The sequence below is a fragment of the Phocoena sinus genome, chromosome 1 (genome assembly GCF_008692025.1).
Source record: "Phocoena sinus isolate mPhoSin1 chromosome 1, mPhoSin1.pri, whole genome shotgun sequence".
Taxonomy (NCBI): Eukaryota; Metazoa; Chordata; class Mammalia; order Artiodactyla; family Phocoenidae; genus Phocoena; species Phocoena sinus.
This window is the reverse complement of record NC_045763.1, coordinates 58,551,003-58,562,833: the sequence shown is the minus strand read 5'-3', so window position 1 is coordinate 58,562,833 and position 11,831 is coordinate 58,551,003. Positions and strand designations below refer to the sequence as shown.

Sequence of the window (11,831 nt, the reverse complement as noted above, 5' to 3'; positions counted from 1 at the left end):
GGGAATTGGAGAGTTGCAGCTGTAGGCTATTAATGGAAGCTGAGAAATTGGGACAGGGTGGAGGGGAAAAGGCACTAAAAGGGAAAGAACTGGATAACACCAGTTTGGCTTTCCTATTGCCTATAAGGAAAACAGGCCCAGGAAATAGAATTTCTGGCTTCTGGAAAAGAGGGCCCTTTTAATTCAGGGTAATGATCTGTGCACAGGAATTGGTAGAGATTCCCATGAATTCATTGAGAATGAACTTGGACTATTTGTAGTATTTAGGTCCCAGAGAATTAAGGAATTTGATGTGTTTCAGTAGAGCAGAGATTTCTGGGTTGGCTTTTGGATATAATAAGGAGAGAGGATTTAAAGAGTTGCAATTTTCCTGAGGAATGAAAGCCTGGCTATATGAATATTAGTGAGCTCTACCTAGTCCTGGTAAACTAGGCAATCTGATTTGGGATTTTGACTGTGTGTGGGCAGGAAGGGAGATAATAAAAACTTTGGGGCAAGGGCAGAATGAGGTTACCCATCCTGTCATTCACGGAAAGAGGACATTTTATCTGGCAGAGTGAGCAGCCAAAGGCATGTTCAAATATGTTTTTAATATAAGAAACTGCTACATGTATTACAATAGTGCTGTCAATAAACGGTAGGGTAGAATGGGGGTTGGGAATGAAGAGATTACAAGTAAATACAATTGTCTCAATAAAGAGGAAGCAGGCACAGCTGGACTGGCTTCTGGAATAGAAGGAACAAGGTGGAAGTGGTGGCAGAAGACATCTTTTACTTTGTATTGATAGCCTACTATGGACCAGGCATGGTGCTGGAGATTGCCATGGTTCCTGCTTTCCAGCTATTTACAGTCCACTAGAGGAAGTAAGTGCATCATGCTAGGGGAGCACTGAGGAGGCCTCTGCATCCTTAGAAGGAGCCGTTAGGGGTCAAGGAACTCTCCCTTAAAAAAAAATTTTTTTTTCACCTTTTAGGAAAGCAAGTGAGGACTGCAGTACCACCTGGAGTTTTAAGGGAGGGGAAAAGGTGTGGAGGGTAAAAGGGAGACTGGGGCCTGTGTGTTGAGGCCAAAGGGGTAAGGCAGCGGTCCCCAAACTTTTTGGCACCAGGGACTGGTTTCGTGGAAGATAGTTTTTCCATAGACGGGAGTAGGGTGGGGGGAGGGGGGATGGTTTTAGGATGATTCAAGCACATTACGTTTATTGTGCACTTTATTTCTATTATTACATTGTAATAAATAATGAAATAATTATACAGCTCACCATAATGCAGAATCAGTGGGAGCCCTGAGCTGGTTTTCACTTGCCGCTCACTGATAGGGTTTTGATATGAGTCTGCAAGCAATTGATTTATTATGGTCTCTGTGCAGTCAAACCTTTCTGCTAATGATAATCTGTATTTGCAGACGCTCCCCAGAGCTAGCATCACTGCCTCAGCTCCACCTCAGGTCATCAGGCATTAGATTCTCAACCTAGATCCCTCGCATGTGCAGTTCACAGTAGGGTTTGCGCTCCTATGAGAATCTGATGCCGCCACTGATCTAACAGGAGGCGGAGCTCAGGCAGTAATGCCAGCGATGGGGAGCGGCTGTAAATACAGATGAAGCTTCGCGCTCGCTTGACCGCTGCTCACCTCCTGCTGTGCGACCCGGTTCCTAAGAGGCCATGGGCCGGTCCATGGCCTGGGGCTTGCGGACCCCCGGGGTAAGGGAAGAGTGACTAAGATGGCTATCAGGTAGTCAAAAGGAAAGTAAACATAGGAAAAGCAGGTATTGCAAGAAAGAAAAGTTGGCTCTTATTATCAAGAGGTGATAGGTTGGCCTGCTTCTGAGGTGGCAGCTTTGTCATGGCCCATTGCAAACAGTCAAGGGGCTCCACATCCTGGGTGCAGACAAGCCAGTACTGAAGCTGCTGAGATGCAGGGAACCATGGTATGGGGGTGCTACACAGCAGCTAAATAGAGTAGAATGGAGATGTAAGGAAGAAGCTTAAGCTTTTCAAATAAAGCTCGGAAGAACTAAACGTGTTAGTCTGGAATAGCAGGAGGCATGGATGAAGTGTTAAACATGAACAAACAGAGCAAATGCTCATTTCAATTTCTAGAGCTCTGAGGGACATCTGGTAAACCAAAGCTGCCTCAGCTCCAGTGTTTGAGTGGGATGGTGGTAGGGTGGATGACCCAGGCTTGACAGGGATTTAAGAAAAAGGTTTCTGGATCTTTCATCCCATTTGTTTGCAAAGAGTACTATTAGCATTTAGACTAAGATTCTTCTCTATCAGCTTAGCAGAAGTGCCTATAGTTAAGGGATAGAGGCAGTGATGGGTGAAGGGAGGATGATAAGCCAGAGGCCATATCTTTAAAGTTTTCCAAGTTCATCCTGGGGAAAAGAGAATTATCTTCCATGCTCAACTTGAACTGTCTGAGGACCAGCTCAAGAGTTTTCCTGAGGAAGGAAAGCAGAATGCCTTCAGAAGGGATGACTTATGAGTGCAATCTAGGCAGTTTGGTCTTAGACCCTGAGGTAGCCCCGGTCCTAAAGGCAGTATCAGCTGCAGTAGAAAGAAGAGGAAACACAAGGGGTCAGAGAAGCTTTGGCCCACTCTTTTACAAGACATTGGATTTCAGAGAGGGGAGGCTGCTTGCCCAGGGTCCTACAGTGGGTTTAGCAGTAGCTTTCCACCATCAAGCTGCTTTCACTGAAAAAGGGTGAAGGCAAAAGAAAACAAACGGGCAAAACTAAGGAAAAGGTACATTCTTAGGCTTCTACAAATAAGGACAACCATGACCATCTTGGGAGCCCTTTTATATTGGTGTTCACTGGGGTCTTTTATGCCTGCATATGTAAAACTAGGTCGATCTGTTTTGAAGGTACCCAGTAATTCCCACTAATATGTCCATCATTTAGAGTTGTGCTCTCCAATACAGTGGCCAAGTGTCATATGTGACTAATTACAATAAAAAGTCAATTCCTCAGTCATACTAGAGATACATCCCTAAGTAATCAATGGCCAATGTGGTTAGTATCTGTTGGATCAAACAGGGCAGCTATACATGTTCACATTTCTATCTCAGGCCTATTGGACGGTACTGATCTAGACATAAGACCTGGTTTGTAGTAGCTGCTTTATAAGTTGACCCTTAAACGATGTGGGGGTTGGGGTGCCAACTCCCCCGTGCAGTTGAGAATCTGCATATAACTTTTAGCTGGCCTTCCTCATCTGTGGTTCTGCATCCATGGGCTCATCCAGCAATGGATCATGTAGTACTGTAGAATTTATTATTAAAAAAAATCTGTATATAGGTGGACCCATGCAGCTCAAACATTATTCAGGGTCAACAGTAAATAGCTGTTGGATGAATGGTCCTCTGGACTGTCTGCCATTGCTAGTAAGAGTTTTGGTTTCCACTCTTGCCTTTCTCCTTTCTGGCCAACATAGCCAAGAAAGTTGCAGGAACCCAGATTGGAGTCTCTAGGTCCACACAGCAGAGGATGTGATCTTAAGGCTCTGGAGAAGGCAAGATGAGGTATCTTGAGATGAGATTCACCCTGAGTTGGCTTGCCTGCCCTCTAGCTGCAACCAGACCTGATGGTAGCACCCAGACGTAACAACCACTGGAGCAGGTGGCTGGGGAGATGGGGCACACTGTGCCACGTGGAGGCACATCGACTTTCCAAACTTCAAGCTTTGCCACTCAGAGCATGAGGGAGCCACACCTCATCTTTAACTGATCCAGAGTCAGCTTCTCACCACAGGAGAAGGTGAGTGGGTGAAGGGAACTCGAGGGGAAAATGGAAAGAGAGATGTGCCGAGGCAGTTCTTCCTGAGGGTCAGTTATGGGAGGCTCATGTGAAGGGAGATAATCTATGTTGGAGGGTAAGTAGCCTTCATGGGCAGGAAGGTAGTCCACTGGGAGGACTGTCGAGGGGCTGGCTGGGTTTCCCGGTGTTGAGTCGGGGCCCTTGCTCCCCAGCACCTTGTACAGATCCACCCCTTGTCCTGTCTCTGCTGTGAGAGCTCTCGGAGGTGGGGGGCTCGAGGCACTGTATCCTGTGTCTTCCTCAGAGGTATAGTGACCTTGGACTCCTTGTCCCTTTTCTGGCCAGTTGGGGTGATGGGAACGTCTGAAGGCTGGGGTCACTTGGTGAAGGACTTTGTTGATGACCAGGGTCTCAGGTTCCTCGGGAGTGGGACAGTCTGTCAGGAGCCTATCCAAGGCCAGCTGCGTCTTCTCCTGAGAAAGGGGAGGAAGAAACTCATGTGGCTATGTTGAGTGAGTAGCCATGACGACCGACTTCTCCAGGGTTCCAAAAGGCCTGGCAGCCTGCACTGCCTAGTCAGCTTGAGGTGGAACACTGTGGGCCTTTACTTTGTGAGGTAAGAGAATCAGTTAACATTGCTGGGGAGGCAGGCAGGCAGGAGCCGTGGACTCCTCTCAACCCCAGCCAGTGAGCGATTCACTACCCTGCTCAACCTTCAACTAGACTTGTTTCTGGTGAGTCAAACTGCACCAGCTGCTTTTCCTCTAGCAGAGAGGGTACGAGGGTGTGCAAAGGAAGGGCTGAGCTTGCATCTGTCTGGGGATGAGGCACAGAAGAACTTAAAAGGGTCACACTAGGGCTGAATCCTGAGAGATGTATAGTATTTTCCAGGTAAGGAGGTGGTGGGCAAGGAGAATTGGTCTATTCTGGAACCTGCTAGTTCTTTCTTAGGACAGACACACTGAGGCTTCAGAAATAGAAGGAGGTCACATGTTGAAGGGACTTTTATGGGATGCTAAAGACTTTGGGCTTTGATACAACTACTGAAGGTTTTTTGTCAGGGTAGTATCCTTGTCAGTTATGCTCATAAGAAAGAACCCTCTGGAATAACTTTTGGAAATGATGTTCATCCTTTCTTCCCTACAGCTAATTTCAGTTGTTAACTTTTCTTGCTTTGTCTTTCTCGACATCTAATTAGTTACCAGCTCTTCAGTGTCATATCTTTCCTTTCCAAACTTATTACTGATTCCTGAGTCAAGTTCAAGCACTTTATTAACATTTCTTTTTACAGGCTTTATTGGGCTCTCTTTACGTCCTTGAAACTATGTTTTATGCTGACTGCTTGATCTTTCTGAAACAGATCTCCAAAGCCTGCTTTCATGAAGCCCCTAGTGACTGTTCCCTCCACTGGATTCCTACAACAGCAAAGAAGCCACCTGTTAGGTTCTTAGCACAAGAAGCTTTATGCTGTCACTTTTTTTTTTTTTTTAACATGTCTGTAAGCTATCTGCAAGTAGGGACCATGCCTTAAGGGAGGAGGAGAATAACAAAAAATAGCATTAGGACAGGGCAAACCCTGAGGACTAGTCCCAACTCGGAGACTCTACAGCTTGGGAAAACTCAGTCTACTTGTCTGGCCTTTGGATCCCTCATCTGTCGGATGCCAAGTTGTGCAAGAATGGTTTGGTTTGGACTGGCCTCTGATGTCCCCACCCTTGCCTTGAGCATGGCAATTGTCCCCAAAGTGAATGACGATGCTGTCTTAGGGTAGACTTCTGCAAAGGGCGCTGAGCAGCCAGAGGGTACGTGTGTACTTTTCTTTCGGGAGCCTGCTTTTTCCCTATTGCTATGCAAACTGGCCCTGGCACATTGGTGTGGCTTGGAACGTGACTGGCAGCGGCCTAAGTGCTGAGACCACTGCTATGGAAGAGATCTCACTGGATAAGGATCACGTTGTTTTCACAGTGCGAGGCTCTGCCTTCTTGAAAGCTCTGGCAGTATCAATAGAGGCTGTTCCTCAGAGCTTTTACAAAGCAGCCCCCCTGGCTGACAAGTCCTGGGGCAAGGCGTCTTGGACCACTAATAACTCAGGTACATCATGGAAACTATTTTAAGCTTTTACAAGCTCAAAATAGATAACATCCCAGTGATCCCCTTTATGACTGGGCCTTTTCCTCTACAGCTTTAAGACCCATGGCTTTTTAGCCACATTTTAAGAAGTGGTAGGGGGATGTACAGTCTGAGAACTTAAAGCACATTTTGTTGGAGGTGAAAGACTGTTGTGTTTCTGATGTCTGCCCCAGCCTGTCACCAGGAGAGCAGTTTGGGTCTTTAAAAACAGTTTACCCCTTCAAGGGTCAAGTGACATGGGGTTCTGAGGCTGCCACAAGGCCATCATAGATGGCATGTTTAATTTTTTTTTTAATTTTCTAATTTACTGGTTATTTTTGCAAAAGAAATATATGCACATAGTTTTGTAAAACAAAAATTTTAAGTTCAAAGGGAATTTGTAATAAAAATTAAGTGGGCTTCATGCCTACAGCTGCCTCCCCAAAGGCAACCACCATTATCAGTTTCATATTTAGGCTTCCAGAAATATCCTGTGCACATGTTGGAGATTGTGTGTGTGTGTATAAAATCATCTTTTTATACAAATGAGAACCCACTTTAGACAATTAGTACAAACTTTGCTTTTTTTCACTTTTAAATATATTAGAGATGTTAGACACATACAGATCTCATTTTTTTTTAGTAGTTGCATAACATCCTGTTGTACAGATATACCCAAATGTTTAACCTAGCCCCCTGGTGGCCGGTTACGTTATGGCTTCTGTTTATAATGCTGCAGTGAACATACTCATACTGTACAACTTTGGGCATGTGTATGGCAATTTCTGTTACTTTTTCCACGTGTTACTTTCTCTAACTCTTTGTCTTTCTCAGCATCTCTTCTAGGCTTTTATGGGCTCTTCAGTGGCTCTGCATGCCTCTGTATCCCCTCATGTCCAGGCAGTGGCAAATAGAGGCCATGATGCCACAGCTACCAGCTTGGGAGCCAGGTGTCAGCGACTGACCCAGAGCTGCTTCTCACTGTGCTATTTCAGGCTTTTAGGACATGGGACTGTGGAATCTCCGCATTGGAAGAGAGAGATCTTAGAGCTCAGTTGATTCAGTTCCTGGTACCTGAATCCCCTCTAATACTAGCAGTGGCATCCTTATTGAGTGCCTTCCCATAGGTCATCACAATATTGCCACCAAGTGAGGGCCCAGTGTGTGAACACCTCTTGAGTTAGTCTGTTCAGCTCAGAGGTTTTGACTGCTGGAAACACACCCCTCACCCTGTGCTTAAGATCTTTTAGAACGTATAGTATAATGGAGGACAGCACATCCTGCTTGTATGTGAATCCAGGGTCCACTTACTAGCTGACTAACACTGGGCAAGTTACTGAGTCCTCTGTCCCTCACTTTCCTCATCTGAAAAATGGGGATAATAATATTACAATCTCATAAAGCTGTTGTACAGATTAGGTGTTAATGCATGAAAATTTTTTTTTAAGTGCCTGGCATAGAGAAAGTAATGTATGTTATGTGTATATATAAATGTAAATATATTATTATGTAATACTGTTGTATATCATATATAATTATATGTCATGTATAATCAAATATATATCAAACATCTATCATATATACGACATATACACGCACATACATATACTGTTATTATTATACTGTTCTTGCTACTGTAACTTAACAGCAACAAAACTCCTCAATAGAGAGAGGAGACTTCAAGTGTAAATCTTCCTGGGAAGAAAATGAATGATCTTTGCCTTGTATGAGCCGTGTGCTTTACATGGCATCTTACTTAGTCTTCACAACAATATATATGAGAGATACTGTCAATTCCTATCTTACGGAGGATGAAACTAAGGCTCGTGTCATCGGGCAAGCGCTCAAGGGTCATTGACATAGTAAGTGGCAGAGGTGGCCTTATTTCAAAGGCATTAAACTGCGGTGACTTAACTTCCTACGGAGACAGACATGGCTGGGACCAGCTCTTTCTCTGAGAGGCGGCTGGTACCACTGGCTTCTGGATGAGGCATGGGTGACCGAAGAGAAGAATCTTGGAGGAGGAGGGCTATATGATGCGAGAGTGCGGGGCTGCCAAGGCGCCGGGTGATGGGAAGAATGTGGACACCCCTCTCCTCCCCTTCAAGACCCTCCGTCAGAGACAGACCCTGCTGCCCGCTGTGAGCTGCTCTTCCCTCCTAGGACTGTGTCAGCCGCTCCCTGCGTGTCCTTTACTCCCAGCATGCTCCTCTGCCAGCTGAGCAACCTCTCCTGCCTTCAAACCTTTTCCTTGCACAATGGAATGACTTACTGGCTTCCTGCCAAGACCAAAATAGTCTGGGCTCTATTTATCTGTTCTGTGCTCACACAGGACGGGGAACATCACAGTAAAGCTTCAGTGCTCTTGAATTTGGATGAGCCAATGCTCAGACTAGTGCTTGGCAAATATATTTGCTTTTAAAATTTCTTTTGAAGTGAGTTGAGGTGAGGAGAGGAACAGAAGGCATAGAGAGGAATGAAAAGTTATGGGTCTTTTAGTCTTGGTCATAAGCTTCAGAAAATTCCTGTGCATGGGAGTGATGACTCAGATGGTAACCTAGCACTCGTGATAAGCAGCTTATCCATAGGATCTAACCACCGGGGTTTCCCTGTACTACAATGAAAGACTTAGATGTACTGATCACCAGAACCCCATCGACTGACCACTAAGGCTTTATACCTTACCTCCACAAAGTTCTTGGCCCAAGTGCTATTCGCTGGGTCTGGAATTTCTTTGCTACACCACTGAGGTCTGAGGGCCAAAAGGAGAACAAATACCCTGCAGGTAAAAGAAAACAGTGGCATTGGTTAAGTGGGCACACGGTGGCCTGGAAGCACAGTGACTTCAGTGTAGGGGTATGCAAATGAGTAAACTGTAAACACTGCAGGAGAAAGATGATGCATCATCCAAGTCTGGACTAGTTTTCTGTGAAGTTTGGATAGATGATAAAGACTCGTGGTGCAACGACTTAGGGTTTGCTAAATAAACTATGGAACTTTTGCTCGGTGTGATGTTTAGCTATCACTAAGCAGCCAAACACTCACTCAACAAACATTGATTGAATCCTTAATGTATGACCAGCACAGTGCCACATGCTGGGGATAAAACAGCAAACAAGAGGACATGGTCGATACCCTTGGGGAGACTACTATTTATATTTAGTAAATTAGAATGTTTATAAAGAGCTTGTCATGAAAACAAAGTAAAACGGGATACAGGTGGTATAAACAGCTTGGACATAACCAATTAAAAAAAATGCCAAAAAAAAATACCAATATGGAAATATCCAAACTATTAAAGTAGTTGTATTTGGTGATCAGAGGGTCTTTTTATTTCTTCTTTCCACATCTCTGGGTTTTTGAAAATATTTTAAGGTGAGTTGATTATGTGGAAGAAAAAAATCCTAAAAATGTTTCTCATATGCATATGACTTAACTATTTTGACTATTTTTTTTAAAAATTCAAGACCAATATGAAGCATTTTTAAAGACTTGGCTTTAACACACTTTGTTTAATAAGAAAAGTAAGCTTCTGGGATGTGTTCAACCCTTTGAAACAAGAGATGAGGCCATGTGACTAGGTTTTTTCCAAAGAAATGTGAGCAGAGGTACCTGTGACCTAGTATAGATCATGCAGATGAGGAAAGTACCCAAGGGATGGTGGGCCAATAAAGTGGAAGACAATTCGATCCCTAAATGACAGTGTGGAGCAGAGCTGCCAACCAATCTGGATGACATACCTTAGAACTATTATATGGGAGAAAAATGAGCTATTTTATTAAAGCCACTATATTTGGGGGCTCTTTTTTTTTTTTAACAGCAGAAGCCTCCACCCTAACTGATACTATTTCCCTGAAGAGAGGATGCATGTGATCCTAGTTGACTCTTTGAGTTCAACTTTTTCAAAGTCTACCTAAAGAGAGCTCTGCTTTGAATTATCTATCACATATGGGGGAACTTCAATAAATGGAAAACATTTCAGACAGGTTCAATGACTAGTAGAATGACTTTGAGCTAGTTTTATTTTAACCTCTTCTCCTATATTACACAACATCTGAAGAAAACTATTGAATAACTAACTCATTTTAAAAATTCTCTTTACCAAATAATACATGTTTAAAGAAATTTTAGGAAATACAGTTAAATAGAACTAAAAGCGCTATGATTCTATCCCCTGTTATAACCACCATTAATATTTTAGTGTATGTCCTTGGAGCAGAGAGTATTAACTGCCGTCCAATACCCATTTTCCCCTCTTTCTTAGAAAGGGGACCCTGATTTACTGGGACAACAATAAGCCCAGCTAAAAGGCCACAGTTTTAAGCCTTCCTTGCCTCACCAAGTTCTGGCTAATGAGAGGTAACCTAAAGTGCCATGTGTGACTTCTTCGTGTGTCTTGAAAAGGTGGGTGTGGGCACCTCCCTTCTCCCTGTAGTTGTAGAATGCAGGCATGATAACCATAGTTCCTGCAGCCATTGGACCATGAGGTGAACTTGATGATGAAAGCTAATGTCGGGATAGTGAAGCAGAAAAAGAAGGAGCCTAGGTCTCTGATGACTGGGGACCTCCTACACCAGCCGTTACCTGAGTTTATTTACTTTACCTGGGTGAGAAACTTAGCTCATTTGTCATATTTTTATGTTACATACAACCAAATTAAATGCTAACTAATATACCTTGCGTGTCTGTGGGCATGTGTGTATGCACTATTTTTAAAAAATGAAAGTACATGTTTTGCAACTTGCTTTTTAAAATGTAACATAGCAAATATCCATACCATTTAATTTTCTTCTCCATCTTTAATGAATGTATAGTAATAGCATGAAATATACTGATTTATTTAACCAATCCCACATCGTTAGGCATTTAGGTTGCTTCAAATTGTTTTCCTTCTATGAACGATACTTCAGTGAACATAGTTGCCACTAAATATCTGTATATACCTATGATATAGTTAGATGGGAATTGCTAGGTGAAATGTTTAGTATTTTTAAAAATTAAACATATACTGTCACCCCAAAAAGGTGAATACATTTAGTGTGCTACCAGCGATGTAGGAGAGTAACCATTTTTTTGACCCATAGCAGCAACAGCTATTATATGAAAAAAAAAAATTTTACCAAAGTTGGCAGGTGTAATGAGCTTACTTTTGCCGGAAGCAACGCACTGAGAGAACGCCCACCATGATGACACCCAGGCAAATGCTTGGTGCCACAAATGTGCTCCAATTGGCTTTACCTGAAACGAAAAGTTAGCATACCCTGTGACTGAGTTATCGTCAATGAACATTTCTAAATACTGACTGTTGTGTGAACCCGCTGGGCTTTACCCACAGCTCCTGGATAGCTAGACTCAGGAACAAGGCCAACTCTCTTTCGCCCATTGAAGAAGGAAGAAAGGGCCCAAAGGGGCCAATACTAAGGTTCCAAGGAAGGAGCTCCAGCCCTACAAGGGCTTCTTCCTCTAATAGGTGCAGAAAGAAAGGGAGTGTGGTATACAAAGCACTGGTTGTGAACTGGGAGCCCTGGATTCCATTCCTAACTCTGCCGCTGACTGATGTGTGGACCTCAGATTCTTGATCTATAAAAGGTGAACGATGACATCTACCTTGCAGGTTGTTGTGAACATTAGAGATGGTGTATTTAAAGGGCACAGCCATGTACTTGAACAGAGGAGGCCTCAAGAAATGGTAGCTATCAATTTTACCAAACCATTGGATAAGCCCTCTGTCTACCTAGGGTCTTTGAAATTGTTCTGATTCCTTCCTATGACATGTAAATATTTCACTACGTGTTGGAAGTTTTCATTAATTCATCCAACATTTATTGAATGTAAACCATGTAACAAGCCAGATTAGGTGCTGTAATACACAGATGAATGGGGCATGGGCTCTGAAGACAGTCCAGGAGACAGATGTGTAAACATGTAAACAGTAAACCATGATGCCACGGGATACATGTAA

General features: G+C 43.6%; 1 protein-coding gene and 1 long non-coding RNA gene across 5 annotated transcripts in view; one reads left to right on the top strand and one right to left on the bottom strand.

The window, feature by feature from the left end:
• Window positions 1–3,259: 3,259 nt before the first annotated feature.
• Window positions 3,260–11,831, bottom strand: part of IL12RB2 (interleukin 12 receptor subunit beta 2) — an 80,678-nt gene continuing 72,106 nt past the window's right edge. For 2 of the 4 annotated variants that reach the window (XM_032652646.1, XM_032652655.1), the window contains exons 14-16: window positions 11,017–11,107; window positions 8,555–8,648; window positions 3,260–4,233 (exon numbers count right to left, since the gene is read on the bottom strand). In XM_032652646.1, the coding sequence (XP_032508537.1) occupies window positions 3,694–4,233; window positions 8,555–8,648; window positions 11,017–11,107 (725 nt within the window). In that variant the 3' untranslated portion in view covers window positions 3,260–3,693. The remainder of the gene's footprint in view (window positions 4,234–8,554; window positions 8,649–11,016; window positions 11,108–11,831) is intronic. The other 2 variants (XM_032652673.1, XM_032652663.1) reach the window with 1 other exon arrangement.
• On the top strand, window positions 3,666–8,870 carry LOC116764252. Its single transcript, XR_004352821.1, has 2 exons — window positions 3,666–3,760; window positions 5,121–8,870. It is a non-coding gene; the product is annotated as an uncharacterized LOC116764252 (long non-coding RNA).